This window comes from Stylophora pistillata, chromosome 6 (assembly GCF_964205215.1).
Source record: "Stylophora pistillata chromosome 6, jaStyPist1.2, whole genome shotgun sequence".
In the NCBI taxonomy this organism is placed as follows: Eukaryota; Metazoa; Cnidaria; class Anthozoa; order Scleractinia; family Pocilloporidae; genus Stylophora; species Stylophora pistillata.
Genome location: NC_142524.1, coordinates 20,657,132 through 20,674,039, shown reverse-complemented (window position 1 = coordinate 20,674,039; position 16,908 = coordinate 20,657,132). Strand labels below are relative to the sequence as shown.

Genomic DNA, 16,908 nt, shown 5'->3' with positions numbered 1-16,908 from the left:
CGTGGGATAGAAACTTGGCTACCAAGTCTGTTGTCGTCCCCAGATCTTTTCATCGACTCAGCACTTTTCGAGTGCTTTGATTGCTCTTCTTGAACAGTTCCTTCATGAAAGTGACCAAAGATATGGCTGCCACTTTACCCGATGACGATGATCTAGATGAAGTTATGCTTATGAACCATCCTGTAACAAAATCCTCCGCTCGAAGTGGCAAGGTAAGCTAATACTTTCGAAGACGGTGACGAATTTTGATCAGCATTAATTGAATTGTTTTGATCCGGATCCAGCAATTTTTCATACCTGCATCGTACCGCAACAGCTGTTTTTTGTGATTTTGAAACAATAAAAAATTGAATTTCATCCGATTTTTATCATTTCTTGAATTAAATTTTTTATTTAACCTCTTTTTTTTAAGGAAAGGAAAAATGAACCCACTGCAACATCAAGAGTTAGAGAAGACATTTCCCAAGCGCCGAAGAGCTTTTTGTTGCTTAACGAAATGGAAATTCTCCAGGTAACCTTGGACCTTGAATGTAAAATAGTGGTCACTAATTTATCTACACCTTTGCGAATATTTGATTTATCCAAAATCTGGATTTTCCCGGTTCGTTCCTAAATAGTGAGGCTAACTTAAATAAACGTTGCAATATGTGTTACAGTAGTACTTTGAACCCGGTTATCTGGCGTTACCATGTATAATACACAGGTTGTTGGTGAAGTTTAGCTCCCTAACCACTAGTTATGGTTAGCTTGTAACTTCTACTCACAAAAATTGGTTAAACTAATTAATCAAAGTAGCTTTGTAGCTGATAAGCTTGTCTGCGCTGCATGATATCATAAGCTGTGGATATTTGTATTTATGTTGACGTAACTAACGTGATCAGTTTGGAGCTGAGAATTTGACAATTAGCGCCATGCATGAGGATAAACAAAGCTGCTTGCTATGGAGTAATTGGTAAAATTATATTTCAATGAAATATTTAGGATAATAGCAAAATGGGATTTTATCTCATGTAAGACTGTATTTATCTAAGCAAAGAGTCAGAATACATGAACTAAAAGACTAGTTTGTTTCTTTGAAGTTTCTGCCTGAATAGAGCTTTGCAAGAAGGCATTGCAATTTTTTTCTTTTGTCATGACAAAAACCCTTGATTGATCTGTTATGATTATAAAGCTGGCATTTCAAGTGTTAGCCCTCCCTCAGTTAACCCATTCCGTCTGGATATGGGCTTTAACACCATAAACACACGCTTTAGAATCTCTTTGTGATGGTCAATTTATATTTATCAACTCAGTTGATTTAAATCAATTTACAGTATCTTATAATACCCCCCAACGATGCAGCACCACAGTTTTTTGGGAAACTTACCCCTTTTATTAGTCTCTTACAATTATAAAGGCTGATAGTTTCAAAAGAAACTGTTTGGGGCTGCGTCGGTGGGAGTAACGAAATAATTTCGATATATCAACAAAGTTGAAATGGTAAATTGGCCACCGTAATGATTACAAAAGCTGACGTTTCGAGCGTTAGCCCTTCATCGGAGCGAATAGAGGAATTGTGGGTTGTGTGTGCTTTTAAAGGCAGAAAATGGAGCTACGTTATTGGTGGGTGCATGGCAACGAGAAAAACATGAATAAATTAGTGGAATGAACAAAATACAAATGAATAAACTAATTCCACTAATTTATTCATGTTTTTCTCGTTGCCATGCACCCACCAATAACGTAGCTCCATTTTCTGCCTTTAAAAGCACACACAACCCACAATTCCTCTATTCGCTCTTACAATTATAGTTTTATATTTTTAATGTGACATTGTGCAGCAAGGTGGTGTTTTGAAAAGGAATTCCATAATTATATAAGTTGCCATGTGAGTTTTCTTTTAAAGTGCACCTGCACCCAAAAAATTTTTTTCGCTTAACGAAGTAAGCTTATTATTTTGAGTATTTCTGCGCAAACATTTTTTTATTTGCTCAAATCTTCAATTTTCTATGCCCAGTCAAAATACGGAAAATCGGCCGCCATCTTGCCCCACGACCGAGTTTAAAGAGGAATGGCTCTAGTGGGTAATGTGACGTCAAATCGAGAACACGAAAGTCTGCATTTCACACATTTTCACTTGTTTGGGAAGGTTGTAGTCGATAATTGTCCGAAAATATGCCGACTAAGTGTGTTGTAGAAGGATGTAGCAACGTGCGAAATTTGCAAGAGGGTATCGCGCTTCATACATTCTTCATACAACACACCTAGTCAGCATATTTCGGACAATATCGACGACAATCTTCCCAAACAAGTGAAAATGTGTGAGATGCAGACTTTCGTGTTCTCGATTTGACGTCACATTACCCGCTAGAGCCATTCTTCTTTCAACTCGGTCGTGGGGCAAGATGGCGGCCGATTTTCCGTATTTTGACTGGGCATAGAAAATTAAAGATTTGAGCAAATTAAAAAAATTTTGCACAGAAATACTCCAAAAAATAAGCTTATTTCGTTAAGCGAAAAAAAAATTTTGGGTTTAGGTGCACTTTAAGGAAAGTGTAATGATGAGTTTAGGATAAAAGAGCTTATTTTAATACTTGACAACTTGGAATTTAATACCTGAGCAGTCATAGTCATGTACATGTTCAAAAGCGGCCAGATGTCACTAACAACCCTGAATAGGCATATCATTGTTAGATCAGTACTATTAGCATGCTTATTATGATTAGTTCATTTTCATATGCATAATATGTTTACTGCTTGTATATACTCTGTAGCCTGCTAATTTATTATTAATATTTATTATTTTTATAATATTAATTATAGTATTTGTTACACAAAGGTTATTTAAAAGTAAGTTATCAATTTAAGAATAAACACTAGCGAGAAAAACACACAACGTTTCGATGACTCCATGTCATCATTCTCAAGTGAGAAGAGAATAAAAATGAATAGTTAATTTATACCGTACGAAGGTGGCAAACGTAAAAAGTTTAAAATATTTAAAATATTTAAATAAATAATTGTGTGTTATCAATCACTGTCTTATATTGTATTAGTTTTGATAATTATGGTAAATGCCTTTGGTATCAGATTTTTAGTGTTTATACAGTCATGTACATAAATTATTTTAATTAATTATTTTGTTAATAATTACCATGGTCACCACTCTCTCCTTCAGGTGCATACAGTAGAGGACTTCATTGCTAAGTTGTCCTGTCATGGCGACACCAGCATGAAAGTTGTATCCATATTTGGTAACACAGGTGATGGAAAATCACACACCCTTAACCATGTCTTCTTCTGTGGCAAAGAAGTATTTGGGACTTCACCATCTCAGCTCTCCTGCACAGTTGGTGTTTGGGCTGCCTATGATGAGGGTAGTCGGGTGGTTGTCTTGGATACCGAAGGGCTATTGGGTATGTCAGGCAATCAGAACCAACGTACAAGGCTATTACTGAAGGTCCTAGCAATATCTGACATTATCATCTATAGGACAAGAGCTGAAAGGCTCCACACAGACATGTTTACTTTCTTGGGGGATGCATCAGATGCCTATCTAAAACATTTCACCAAGGAGCTGAAAGATGCTACAGAACGATGCCACATGGATGTGCCCCTATGCAATCTTGGTCCAGCTGTGATCATCTTTCATGAGACACAGCATACCCATTTACTAGGAGTGTCAGAGAATGAGGCAAATCCATCAGGTTTGGATAATTTTGCAGCTTTGAAATCAGTTGATAAATACTGTAATTTCTCTAATAAGTGCCTACAGGTGCCAGGGCTTGACACTGACAGACCAGCCATTACTAGCCACAGACTAGCAGAAATTCAGTTTTCAATTGGCAAGTGGTTTTCAATTTCCACCAGCCAGTTTGGCCAGTAAACAAACTGAAATTGTTGTAACATCTAAGTTGTCATTAACCACTTGGCTAGTAAGTTAAAAAGTTAGTTTCGAGCCCTGGGTGCTTCAAATTTTTGCTAAATTAAATTAAGTGGAGGGGCACTTATGGAAGAAGGATGGAGGTTAATAGAGGGTGGTGCTTATTTTACTCTCCTGTACAGATTCCACTATAGCTGAAGGTTAAAAAGTTATAGATAAAAGGGGCACAGTAGAAATAGGTTTTCCATCATGTATCCCTATTATTTAAGGTAGTGAGAGTTTGAGAGAGGGGCCCCGGGGACAGTAATGTTTATTATAGAGCACTTAATTATTCAAGGAAATACAGTATGTCAATTGATTTTGAATTTCTTTTTGAATCTGAAGTAGTTCTAAAGATTGAATTATACTCCTGATTTTATATTCTGCCACTCAAAAATTCTTTTTTTTTTTAATTTTCCTTCTGTAACAGAAAATCTGAAGAGTCCTGATGAGATTTTAAAGGAGAGATTTGCAAATGTAGGAAGAGTTCCTCATGCATTTAGTTCTATCAAGTACCTAGGAACAAGGACAGAGACTCCACCAACAAACTTCAAGGGATTGAAGCAAGCTGTAAAGGGATGTTTAGGGGACAGCTCTGTGCGCTCGTCACGATCACCTACTGTCATTTATAAAGCTTTGATGGTAATTTCTCTAGATTAGTTAACAGTCTTTGACAGCTAATCACACCCAAATCACACATTAAGGTCACAAGAATTAAGAAAATGATCTTAAAGTAAAGGAGCTCCTGATTATTAACAAATTCTCCTTGTTAGCACCTTTGGAAACTTGTAGTGAATAGTATGAAGAATATGCATGCTGATGTCAGGATGTAAAGAATTCAACGATACAGGTCAATTGCACTCGTTAGTCTGGGAAAAACTAAGACCACATTAACTGTGGTCGCTTACATGAAAATGACCAACAAACCAAATTGAATCCAGTTGAAATTCTTTGTCATATTCTTTGCCAGCATGTGCTTGGGTCCAGTTAGCAGTTACTAGACAGAACTGAATTTATTTGGAATTGTTGATCATTAGATTCTCATCATAGGTCAGGGCTTTAAATTAATTTACACTAACTTTTCAATTTACTAGCCAAGTGGCTAGTGACAACTTAGATACTACGATAATTTCAGTTTGTTTACTAGCCAAACTCACTGGTGGAAATAAAAAACCGCCAGACAAAACTGAATTTCTTCTAGTCTGTGGCTAGTTAGCTACCATTAGTGTCAATGGAGCTCTGCAGGTTTAAAGTCTGATCTGTTTAAGTAACCAGGTGATAATGCTGGAATTGCTGAAGGCCTAATGCAGGTGAAATACCTATGGCCTTATAGCTGAGGGAAGTGTTTCTTGTACAGGTATACAATTAGTAGGCTGAATGTTAAAGTTAACTGAGAGAAGTGCAATGAAAAAAGGTTCTCAGAAATTATTATTTAAACTAACTAGACCTAAAGGAGGTAAGGGCCAGTAAGTAAAGGAGTGTTAAACGCAGTGAGTAATGAGTGTTATATTCAATAACATGTACCTGTTTGTGTCCTTCCTCTGAAATCTGTAAAGGGACTAATTATTAGATGGGGAGGGGGGAAGGGTTGGTCAATAACTGTAATTATGATCATTGTGTTACTAATTTTTTTACATCCAAGTTTCTCTCCTTTCCTTTTCATCAGCTCCTAAATGAGAAGTTCAGTGGGGACATTGAAAGAACAATACCAAACACTTTCCCTGACGAATATTTCACTTGCCAGGCAGCGTGCCTCTCATGCCAGTAAGCACAAGGTTTATGGTTACCACCTTATACAACAAAATTTGTTGTTACTAATGACTGTAATTTTTGTCAATGGTGTAGGCTAACTGTACATGTCCAGCAAAGAGTAGTGGTGCTGTCTGTGACAGTACCTGACACGATCATGCATTGCAAAGGTCGACATCATCAGAGTCTACTGATTCAGAAGATTAATAATGTCAGTTGAATGTTGTAACCCCTAACCCCCTAATAGAGTGGCAAGCGTCTGATATCTCCTAATGATACCACAGCTGAGTTGAACAATCATGAAGGTCCTGGGAATAAAGGAAATGATTGCCAACTTGATTAAGAAGCTCTTGATCCTCAAATAAATTGTTCTTGTTAGTACATAATTTGACTGGAAATGTACAGAGAACAGTATATGGAATATGTAGTACATACTTAGTATACACCAAATGCAAATAGGGCATCCAATTTGAGTTGCCATTGTTCTGGACTCACTAACCTCGTCTTCACGTGGAAACACAAAAGGATTATTACATGTGTGAGAGGCTAGTGAGTCCAGAACAATGGCAACTCAAATTGGATGCCATATTTGCATTTGGTGTGTAAGACTAGTTTATCTCTACAAGCTTTGAATTTATTGTCTTCTGGAAATGTGTTCATTTAGCTCATTGTTGACTTTGGGCAAACTTACTTACTTAGAAGATTTCTCAGTGCTTTCTAACATGATTATCATGATGTTTACTTATGGAACAAACTTATTTGGTTTTAATACTTGTAGAGCACGCTGTCAAAAGAGCATGAACCACGAGAATGATGAATCATCAGCACACCACAGTGATGTCAGATGTCGCTATCAAGCCCAGTTTGACAACAGGATTTTTACTTGTAGGGTGAGCTCACTATGAAATCTAATTCCTTTAAATATCTTGTGAAATTATTCTTGGGAAATTCACAGATTTTTCACAGGATTTTCATGGTTAAATTAATAGCATTTTCATGGTCTCAGTGCTATGAAAAAGACGTAAAAAATTCCATGAAAAACCAGTGAAAATTTTAACATTCACAACTCATGAAATATTGTGTAAGGTGACCTAGATGCCATAAAATAGCCATGGAAATGGCATTTCATGACCTTTTTAAAGGTACTGAAAACCCATGAATTTCATGTCAAAAAAAAAAAAAAAATTCATGGTTTTAAAATTCTTAGTCTAGTTTTTAATGGGATGCAACAAGTCATGACCCATGAATATTCTGTGAATATGTGACAAGCACATAATAACTATATACACCGTATGCATACTTTTCCATTCTCATGACTATGAGAGACTCTTGGGAGTTTTAATTTATACAACAAGCTTTCTTTACCAGGGTTAATCCTTTAACTTCCAGGAGTGATTGACCCACACATGACCAAGACAGAACTCCTCCTTACTTTATCAATACTGACACTACAAAAGATCAAGCTGACTAGTGTGGAGAATAAAGAAAAATATCAATTAGGGATCCAAATTATTAGTTGATCCAATACCAAATTGTCAAATTTAACACCACAAGAATTATTATTATGGCAGACAGTGAGAAGAATTACTAAATGGAGATCTTGGAATTGATAGGGTTAATGTAGTACTATATGCAGTCATAATTATTGATTTCTGACCTATTAATGAGAGTACATTACTCTCTGTCACTGTAGTCGCACTAGTTTGTGCATGTGGTATCCTCTTAGGGCATGATATGGTTACATGATTGTATAATTTAATGAATAAGATTAATTTTATCAGAAATAAACAGCAGGTGTGGCATGCATGCGGTTCCCTTACTGTGTTTTTTTGTTTGTTTGTTTTTGTTTTAATAAAGGCCTGTTATGAGAGGGGAAAACAGAATTTGGTTGTTCCAAAAATGTGCTCCTCCAATGATTCATCTTGGCTTGGACTTGCTAAATATGCCTGGTCAGGGTAAGCACTTGCAATTACTAAAATAATTATTGATAAATATTTAGGAAGTCTGTTTTCCTCTAGATTTATTTCCACTTCGAATTCTGGTGCTTCAAAAACACAATGATTTAGCAAGGAATTGAAAAGGATAGGATATTCCACACTTTCATCACAACAACGTTGACTACAATTATAATAATTATATTATTATTATCATCATTACTTTAATTATTATTCTCATATTATTATATGTCAAAGTAGTTCTGATAGAGGTAAATCCAAGCATTCTGAGGGGAGAATTAAAGGAGCTTTACCACTAAATTAGTTTACACTGCAATCTCCTTTTCGCTAAATGTTATCGGCAGATATGTTCTGGAGTGCCCAGAATGTGGTGTCATCTACCGTAGCCGCCAGTACTGGTTTGGAAATGAGGACCCAGTTAAGACTGTGGTTAGGACTGAGCTTCGCCATGCATGGCCTGGGGTGAGATTAGGCTTTACGACAAATCCAGCCCCTTTTTTCCCAATGATTCATGAAAATCTGCAACAGTGCTTGGAGAAACAGTCTCCTATTTTTTATATTAAGAAAAAAATTTAAACCACACTTACGATTGGTCTATCAGCCTACTAACCTATGCGGGATGTCAGGGGAACACAAGAAAAATTTGTAAATCACAAGTTGGAGGCAGGTGATGTATAAACTTTTTGAGTATTCCTGAAATTCCAAGAGGGTCATTATGCCAGGAGAGCAATAGAGAATATGGTCCATGGCAATTATAAAATAAAGTTAAAACAAAACACAACACATTTCAATTTTCTATGGGTTAATACCACACAGGTGCAATAGATTAAAGGTTTTTCATTTAAAGGAAGGAAAGGGAGGGATTTCTCTCTTAATGTTCTTTGTTTGTGATACAGGAATAGGTTACCTAAAAGAGAGAGCCATTTGTGCTAAGTTTCAGAAGAGTTTTTTTTGGGAGGACAGTTTTCCAATTTTTTTTGTTTTTTGTTTACCAAATGGAAGAATCTCATAATCAGGGGCTCATTGCCGTAACAGTAACACTGTAAACAGTATAACGATATATCGCTTTGTTATCTGGGTGTGGTCAAATATCTTTTACACAACAAAGCCTGTTGTAAATATCAGTTATTATAACATGACAGGGCATGGTGAATGGCCCTCTCTCTGTTTTAAACAAGGATGAAAATTGTAGATTAGTATGCTTTTTGTATTCAGCAAACATTTGCTAAGCTGGATGGTGGCAATGCGGCCAGACGGTTTTTGGATCATATCAGTTATGTCACTGATGCAGTTAGCAGTCTCAGCAGTCCTTCCAGTCAGGCAGTAACCAACTGGATCACAGACCAAGTGGCCCCAGATTATTGGGTCCCAAATTCTGAAATAACTGTAAGTTAGAAGAACCTTTATCTCATTTTGCTGGGAACTGTCTCTGCATACACAGCAGTCATACATGATGAGGGCTTAGGCTCAAAATGGCAACATTAAAAACCCTTCACCGTGGCCAATTTATTTTTAATTATCAACTCTGATGATAAAACCAAATTTGTCTAACTTGTAATACCCTCCACTGATGCAGTACCTCAACTTTTGTTAGAAACTTAATTACCCCCTCTGTTTATGCATGCAAAGCCTAGCAGAGCTTCATAGTAAGTGGTGTCAAAGTAGACTAAATGTTACCCATCTGTTCCACATTGAAAATGCAAAATTTTATCAAGAGTTTTTTGTTTTACCTATTACTATATTTAGCAGTAGTGTTGTTTTACTCCAGATAATTCTTGTTTTAAATCAACCTAAACCAGGAAATGTAACCAGTCACGCTATTAAGAAGTTTCAAGCTCACTTAATATTTCCCCAAATTTTAGTTTAACCAGTACTTTTAAAGTCAAATTAGTTTAAAAAATGTTTTTACTTTCCTTTATTGTCCAGGCTTGTCAGGTATGCCGTCAAATATTCAGGGATGGGGAGACTAAGCACCACTGTCGTGCCTGTGGGGGTGGGGTCTGCGATGGATGTTCAACTAATAAGAAACCTGTACCAGAACGAGGTTGGGGTGAGGGGCCAGTACGAGTGTGTGACCGCTGTTTTGGAAAAACGTCAACAGTGGAGGCCCAGCCTCAACCCACATGTGACTTAAGGTAAGGTAACGTCATAATTTATATAGATTGACAGTAAAACACTAATCCTGATCAGAATTTTAATTCCCAGAAGTGATTAACCTGTAACTTCTCTGTCTTGCTGGTTTTCACTATCACACTGTCATCAAAACCATTCAACAAGTAAAGTCAAGGATCAAAGAGATAAAAGAAATAATTTTATGTTCAAATGGTCTCACAAAGAGTCAGGTCAGTCTGTCCAATAACTGGTGCAGGAGATATTCAAAGAAAATGTTTTACTCAAATTTATAAGGCTTTATGTAGAGCCCCATGTCATGTAAGTGTCCCTCTGAGGGGCACAAATATGGCATCCAGAAATTAACAAAAACATGTCATTGAGTTTTACTATAAAAGGCCAACAGTCATCTTCTTTGGGCTCATTAACATCTACATGTCTTGAGTACTTATTCTCACACAAGGACTGTTCAGATTGCAAAATCTCAGTGGATGTCACTTTTTTTAACCTACAATTTTCATGATAGCATCTTTGGCCAACATTTCCAAATTCAACTTACTTTATCACCAAACAAAAAACCCTATCAAGCTGAAAATTTGTAAGAAGATGAGTCTTCAATTGTTCTAATAACTAAATTCTTCCTTATTTTTTTAATTTTGATGATCGATGTCACATGAAAAACATGTCAAATAATTTCCATACATTATCTAGCAAACAGGGAAACGAGAATACTCAAACTTATCAGGTAGAAGTTTTAATCCTGTTCTGACACCAGGATCTTGTAACTAATTTAGAAGAAAAATGTCGCAGTTAGAGGGGAAAATTAACAATCCGATCTTGGGAATTAAAGGGTTAACCTTGATTGTGATTTTTCTTAATATGAATATTTTGATTTTTTCTCAACAGTGATTTATCAGATGCACTTGAAGAGGAGACTCCTCAAGAAATTGTGCACCCTGAAATTGACCATAGTCTGTATTCTGAAAACCCATTTGGACCAGTAGCTGCCCGAAAAGTAACAGAGGTTGTTCAATCCGCTGTGGGGGTTTTAAAAACGGCCATCGTTTATCCAAAGGGGTTCATCACTGATGCAGCAAGGCCAGGCTACTGGGTACCAGACTCTCAAATTTTAGCCTGTAACTGTTGTGAAACTGAATTCAAGGGAAGTGATACCAAACATCACTGCCGAGCTTGTGGTATGGGTGTCTGTAGCACCTGTTCAGAAAGTAGGAGACCTGTGGCTTCAAGAGGTTGGGATCACCCAGTCAGAGTCTGTGACCAGTGTGCTGCTAAAAAAGGACAGCTTTAGGGTCAAAGTGTATTTAATTCAGCAAGGAGTGGACCACAAGAAACTTTCAGCTGTTGGCCCTTCATGATCAAGTTTTAAAACAGCAACCTCACAAGTTTACATGAAAATTACTATTTCATGGCCTTGCATGGAGATCGAGAGTATCATCAATTGCTGTGACATCAAGTCTGATTTTAAGTCCATTGCACACCATGCTTGAGGTCTTTCAGACCAAAACCATTGCGAGTCATTTGAGGGCTTTCCACTTGAGAGGCATAAAAATCAACACTAAGGTTATCACAGGGGCTTGTCATACCAAAAGATAGTACCACAAAGAGGCATTGCAATCTGAAATTGAAAACATGCAGACTGTCTGATATGCAGGAAAATGCTGCCCACGTAGTCTTAATTGGATGTTAGGCTACGGCATTTAATTGGTTGAGAGGGTGTCCAGAATTTTCTAGACCATTCATTAAGTGAAGTAAAGCAAAACTGGTGCAATTGTGGTTTAATTTAGACACTCAATTGCTCTCTTAGGAGACAAAATGAGTAATTTTTCCTTACAAAAACAATACATCTATAAGCCAAAAGGTAATGAGAGTAAAGTAAGTATAGCAAGTAGAACTTTATTTAAACATGAAACATTGATGAACAGAAAGATGCTCGTTAAAAAAATGTACGTGTATACTAACTAATATAATTAGAAACTATAATATGATAAATGAATAAATAATTTAAGAAAATATATATCGAAAAAAAAAACAAAAAACAAAAAACATGCTATATGCCCGAAATATACAAGCTAAAAATATTGCAGGCTAAGGACTAATAAAATCTATCATTGAAATAACGCAGAAGGCGTGAATCAAGCACAGAAGGTGCATTTGCAATTAACTTCAGTATCCAAATTTAACTTAACTGATTTCTAAAAATAGTAATGCTTTTGGCATCCCTGGCATCTTGAGGAAGGCTGTTCCACAGCTGACAACCAATATAAGAGAAGGACCGATGCCCAAGAAAATGATCAACCTCATGATAAAAAGAACATTGATTTACTACCGGCCATCTTCTCAAAACTAACATTGAAAGAAATGTATAACGGATGGTAAGGAGAGCTTACACCGCAATCGATTTACAGGATGAAAGGTTTTCTCAATACCAGTTCCGTACATGATGCATGTAGGACCTAGTAGGTTCTTTGGACCTTTTGAAATTACTAATCCTGAAAGTTGGAAAAGGTTATCAGCTAACTTAAGTGTACCATAGTTATAATTATACTTTTAAGAAAAATAATACATCAGTTGTGTGAGATATAATAAGTCAAAATAAAATTAATAAATCAAATATTTCTCCACTTGTTAAAAGGTTAAGTACAGTTTGTCTTCCCAGTTGTATTAAGCATTTTTTCCAAGCATACCAGTATTAAAATATTTTTATTTCTAGGCAGTTTTTTTCAGGCTGTTCTGTGATAAACTTTCTAAAGGATTTTTCCCTAGTTTCCATGCTTTTTTCATTTATACAGTCATATTAAACAACTCACAAAAACAGTAATTGGGCCCATTAGATTTTCCTATTTGTCCTACTGTTCGTACATCTTCCTTGGAATTCAGCTGCTTTGATTTTGTATGCCAAAACGTGGGGCTGAAATGAGTCCTGATTTGTAAACAATTGAAAATATTGAGTTTATACACAGTTATCACTGCTCTCAGGAAAAAAAACCTGGCTGAAAAATAGAAATCATATGAAAGGTAATATCAGTGCATAAGTCATAGGGCTGTTCCAGCCAGAGCTTATCCAGATGTTATTGGCATAGAGTACCTAAGATTTTCCCCCAACTTGTCTCTGACCCTATTGGGTGGGATGCTAATCTATTGCAGGGTTATATCTTTTTACACTTAAAATCAGTATGCAAATTCTCCATACTGTTCTCCATCTGTTTCTAGGGTGCTGACAAGGAGAAGTTGTTTAGCTATCATGAGATTCAGGTGATGATCATTTCCTATGATTTGGGTGATCTTAATGTTTGATCCAGGGGTGGTATCAGATGTGGAGAAATTAGATGCTTGTCATTCTAAGGGATTAAAGGGTTACACCTTGCCTGCCATAAACAATGGTACACTTTCCAATTAAAGGGAGTGATGTTAAAAGCCAAAACAAAAGAAATTATAATGGCCAGTCAGAACAGAAAAAAAATATTGCATCAAGGCAAAGAGATTCCAAAGCTTAACCAAGCAAACTTCCTGAGGGGTGGGGGTAAGGCTGAAATAGGTGAGTACACACTAGTTGGGAAAGAATTTAGTTTTTCATGTGATTGGTTGGAAATGTGATCCTAAAAACTACTTGTGATTGCCACTCAGCTGACAAATGCAATAAATTGCATACTTGCAGTGTCACTGTCAGTGATGTTTATAACTCTCTTAAATCAATGTCAAACTCCAGGTAACTTGAGCAGTAAACAAGAGTAATTATATAGCACCAGTGAATCATCTTCGCCAACTTCTTTACGAGGATCGCCACAAGCCGTTTTGTAAGAGTTCATAAACTGTAGTGCTTCGTCCTCTCTGTGCAACTCCTCCAAACAAGCTACCAAGACATAATATGCAAATATCAGAGCTGGAGCTTTAATGGTGTCATTTCGCTGAATATGGTAACCAAGGTTACCATCCAATGTGATCTCCTCGCTGCGACCATAACCAAGGTATTTCAATACTTTAGAGGCCTCACTACAAGTTATACCTTGCTTTGCAGCCTCTATAGCTTCATCAAAACGATCATTTCTGTATAAAAACATGCTAAGCTCAACATGATGAGAAGCACTGGTTGGCTGTAACTCCACTGATTTTTTCAGCATCATCTCGGCATGGTTTAGAAGCTCCCCATTAGGTTCAGTAACATCATCTTCATATGCTTGTACATGGTAGAAACATCCAGCATCGTGGAATAGACTGGCTGGAAGATCAATACCATTGGTGGCCTTTGTCAGTGTTGCAATTACCTCTTGATCTGAAAATCCAAGGCTTCTCATGGAAATCAAGCGGCAAGCAGCTGCTTCTGCATCACCATCACCATTGCGTCTTAGGCATTGAACTATTGAATTGCACAGTAATTCATGGGCATTTGTTTGCTTACCAGTCCCTTTCAAAATTTGAACTACACACTCAATGTACTCAATCCCTTTCTGAGCTGTTCTGGGATTTTTCATCAAAACTAAGCCAAGATTGTAGAGGTGGTATTTAAGAAAATCACTCAGAACATTCTTATCTGGGGAGCTGTGGAATTCCTTTAGAAGTGCAAGAAGAGTGCTATATCCAAACTTCTCTGGTGCCTGACTTAAAAGTGACTCAATGCATTTTGTAAGTTTAGGGGAGTTTGCTAAAGCTAAGAGAGGCTTCTGCATGATTTGCATCAACTCCTTGGAAATGATTGCACAAGATTCTTTAGAAATTTCTTTAAGATGATTTCTCTGTATGACAAAGTAATTGGGCAACGTGTAACTCTGTAGACATTTTGTAAGCCTTTCAATTACTCCAAGCACACAGTGTCCTAGGTTTAAATTGTTCCAGATGTCAGGATCTGCCTCCTCCAAGAACCAGAAGAAGGCACATTTAACCCAGTAGGAAGGTATACGCTCGTAATGGAGATCTTTCACGAGACCTTTTACAACCAGATAGCATTTCCTCTGCACTGGATTCAGATTCTGTGCCAGAACTGTTTCAGCGAAAGAAAATGACAACCTCCATTCCAGATGGGAAGCGTCTCCAAACCCTTTTGCGACCGCAGCACAACCTTGATGAAAAATCATCTGCACGATTTCCGGTTGTGGCCAGTTCCGTTTTCTCTTCGCCCATTCATCAGCAACAGAAGGCCAATTAGGACAACGGAAAGCAAAGACAAGATCCACACTTTCCATGCTGATGCCGGCTTCCTGAACCAGATGCTCTGTGACTAACAGGGAAGGTCCAGCTGCTTTTGCAACTTCTTGAACTTGGTTCAAGTTCTTCCGAAATACGTCGCAAAATTTAGAGCTTGATACGTAAACACAGTCACCTTTACTTTCTAAAACATCATCGGGTAAACTCCAACGGCAAGCGGTATTGACACGGAGTTTTACGTACCTTGGTTCTTTTGCATTCTCAATAAAAGCAACAACATCGCTAATTGATTCATCTGCACTGTTTTCTTCCTCATCAGACACGGTAATTTCCTTGATTATAGCTAGTTGTGGCAGAAACATCACGTCAAGATCTGTTCCATATCGATATCGAAGGCTACTTCCGGCTTCGTTTTCCTCGGCCACTTCCATGCTTAGTAAATACAGTCTTTCCTCTAAACTTCCACTGCGCTCAATAATAAAACTGGTTTCCCAAGGAAGTATTTTTCGAAGAGCACCTTCAGTTGGTTCAAATTCAAACCGTCCAAAATTTGGACGATGCCAATCTGAGAAAGTTACCAGGTGGCATAAAAGGCCGAAATGATCGGGTTCGAATTTAGTCGCCATTGATTATCGTCTTTGACTCAGGATAACTTTGAAAGTCTTCTCATCCATGTTGAAAGGTTGTTTCAAATTCTCAAAGTCTTCTCCCTAAGGATGGGCCGATATTCGCTACCAGCGATGCCGAGGTCGGATCAAAAAAATAACGATACTACAGAGTATCGATTCTTCCGATACTGCAAGTGACCTGAGCTTTTTAAATCTCCCTCGACTAACCGCTGATAAATAGCCGAAAAGACTTCGGGCTCGAGATCGTGCACTGATGTGTGTGGGATTGCAGCAGTGTACCGATCAAGGGTGGTGGTTTCTTCCTTTCCACAGAGCAACATTTCATTGTGAAATAGACCCAATTTTATTAACTGTAAATGTAAAGTCACTCAACATGCTCTATACAACGGCAACAAAATCACAACTCACAACAATCCGGGCATTAAAAGGAGATATCTAGAGTGCCTACCAAAGAAAAACATTGTGTGAGAAAAGCACTGAGAAAGGTTAAATAGTTCTAAAGTATGGTATTAAACTTATTACATACAAGTCTGCCACACTGCCTCAGCTGACGTATTGCCATATCGTCTTGAATTTTTGCCGCTCGTCGGACAACAGGAATAATAATAATAATAATAATAATAATAATAATAATAATAATCCTTTATTTGCCATAATCACAAAAAATTTACAAAATCATGTTAAAAGGCTTAAAATGTCTGATAAAAATCTAAGAAAAGCTATTGGATACACGCTTCGGTTAGTGACGATGATGACAACAACAATAATAATCATAATAATTCGATTCTCTAGGATCAGACTCGTATCAGACCCAAACTAACTTTGATAACAAAAACGACCTACATATAAAAATCGCAAGTGCAACTACTAGTTGATATTGAAAGAATTTCAGAAAACGTGCATCGAAATTATCCTTATAAAAGTAAATTACATTAAAAAAAGTACACGAGAAGGGAAATGACTCTTACTCTAAAAAGTGTAAAAACAAATTTTAAAAATGTCTAGCCTATATTTGCCATAGCATTGTCAATTAAAAAATCTGTATTGAATGTCTCAAATGATCTTCTTCTTCTTTTCTGTTCTTCTTATAATAATAATAATAATAATAATAATTAATATAATAATAATAATAATTTAACACTTATTTTGTGCAATTCAACATGTGAATATGATCAAATGCACATCATAATACTTTTCGGGGGACTTTGGCCAGACTGCATCCGCAGTTTACAAACAATCGAAGGAAACTTATTTGAAGATGCCCCCTCCCCTTAATTCCCAGTAAACAGGCCAGACCACATCACAGTAACCTCGTGACTGGATTCTCTGACGTCCCCTGCCTAACCAAATTAACTAATTAATAGATGCAGGAGACGGGACCTACAGTTTATTCGTCCTTATCCGA

General features: G+C 37.0%; 2 protein-coding genes across 2 annotated transcripts; one reads left to right on the top strand and one right to left on the bottom strand.

The window, feature by feature from the left end:
• Nucleotides 1-46: 46 nt before the first annotated feature.
• Nucleotides 47-12,448, top strand: LOC111345246 (zinc finger FYVE domain-containing protein 1). The gene is made up of 11 exons (XM_022952523.2): nucleotides 47-212; nucleotides 413-511; nucleotides 3,158-3,686; nucleotides 4,332-4,543; nucleotides 5,568-5,665; nucleotides 6,429-6,540; nucleotides 7,508-7,605; nucleotides 7,950-8,067; nucleotides 8,821-8,991; nucleotides 9,532-9,740; nucleotides 10,621-12,448. Exons 1-11 carry the CDS (start codon nucleotides 105-107, stop codon nucleotides 11,021-11,023), a joined length of 2,157 nt encoding a protein of 718 aa, XP_022808258.2. The 5' UTR covers nucleotides 47-104; the 3' UTR covers nucleotides 11,024-12,448.
• Nucleotides 9,895-15,695, bottom strand: LOC111345247 (uncharacterized). Its single transcript, XM_022952524.2, has one exon. It carries the CDS (start codon nucleotides 15,498-15,500, stop codon nucleotides 13,431-13,433), a length of 2,070 nt encoding a protein of 689 aa, XP_022808259.2. The 5' UTR covers nucleotides 15,501-15,695; the 3' UTR covers nucleotides 9,895-13,430.
• Between the last annotated feature and the right edge of the window lie 1,213 nt (nucleotides 15,696-16,908).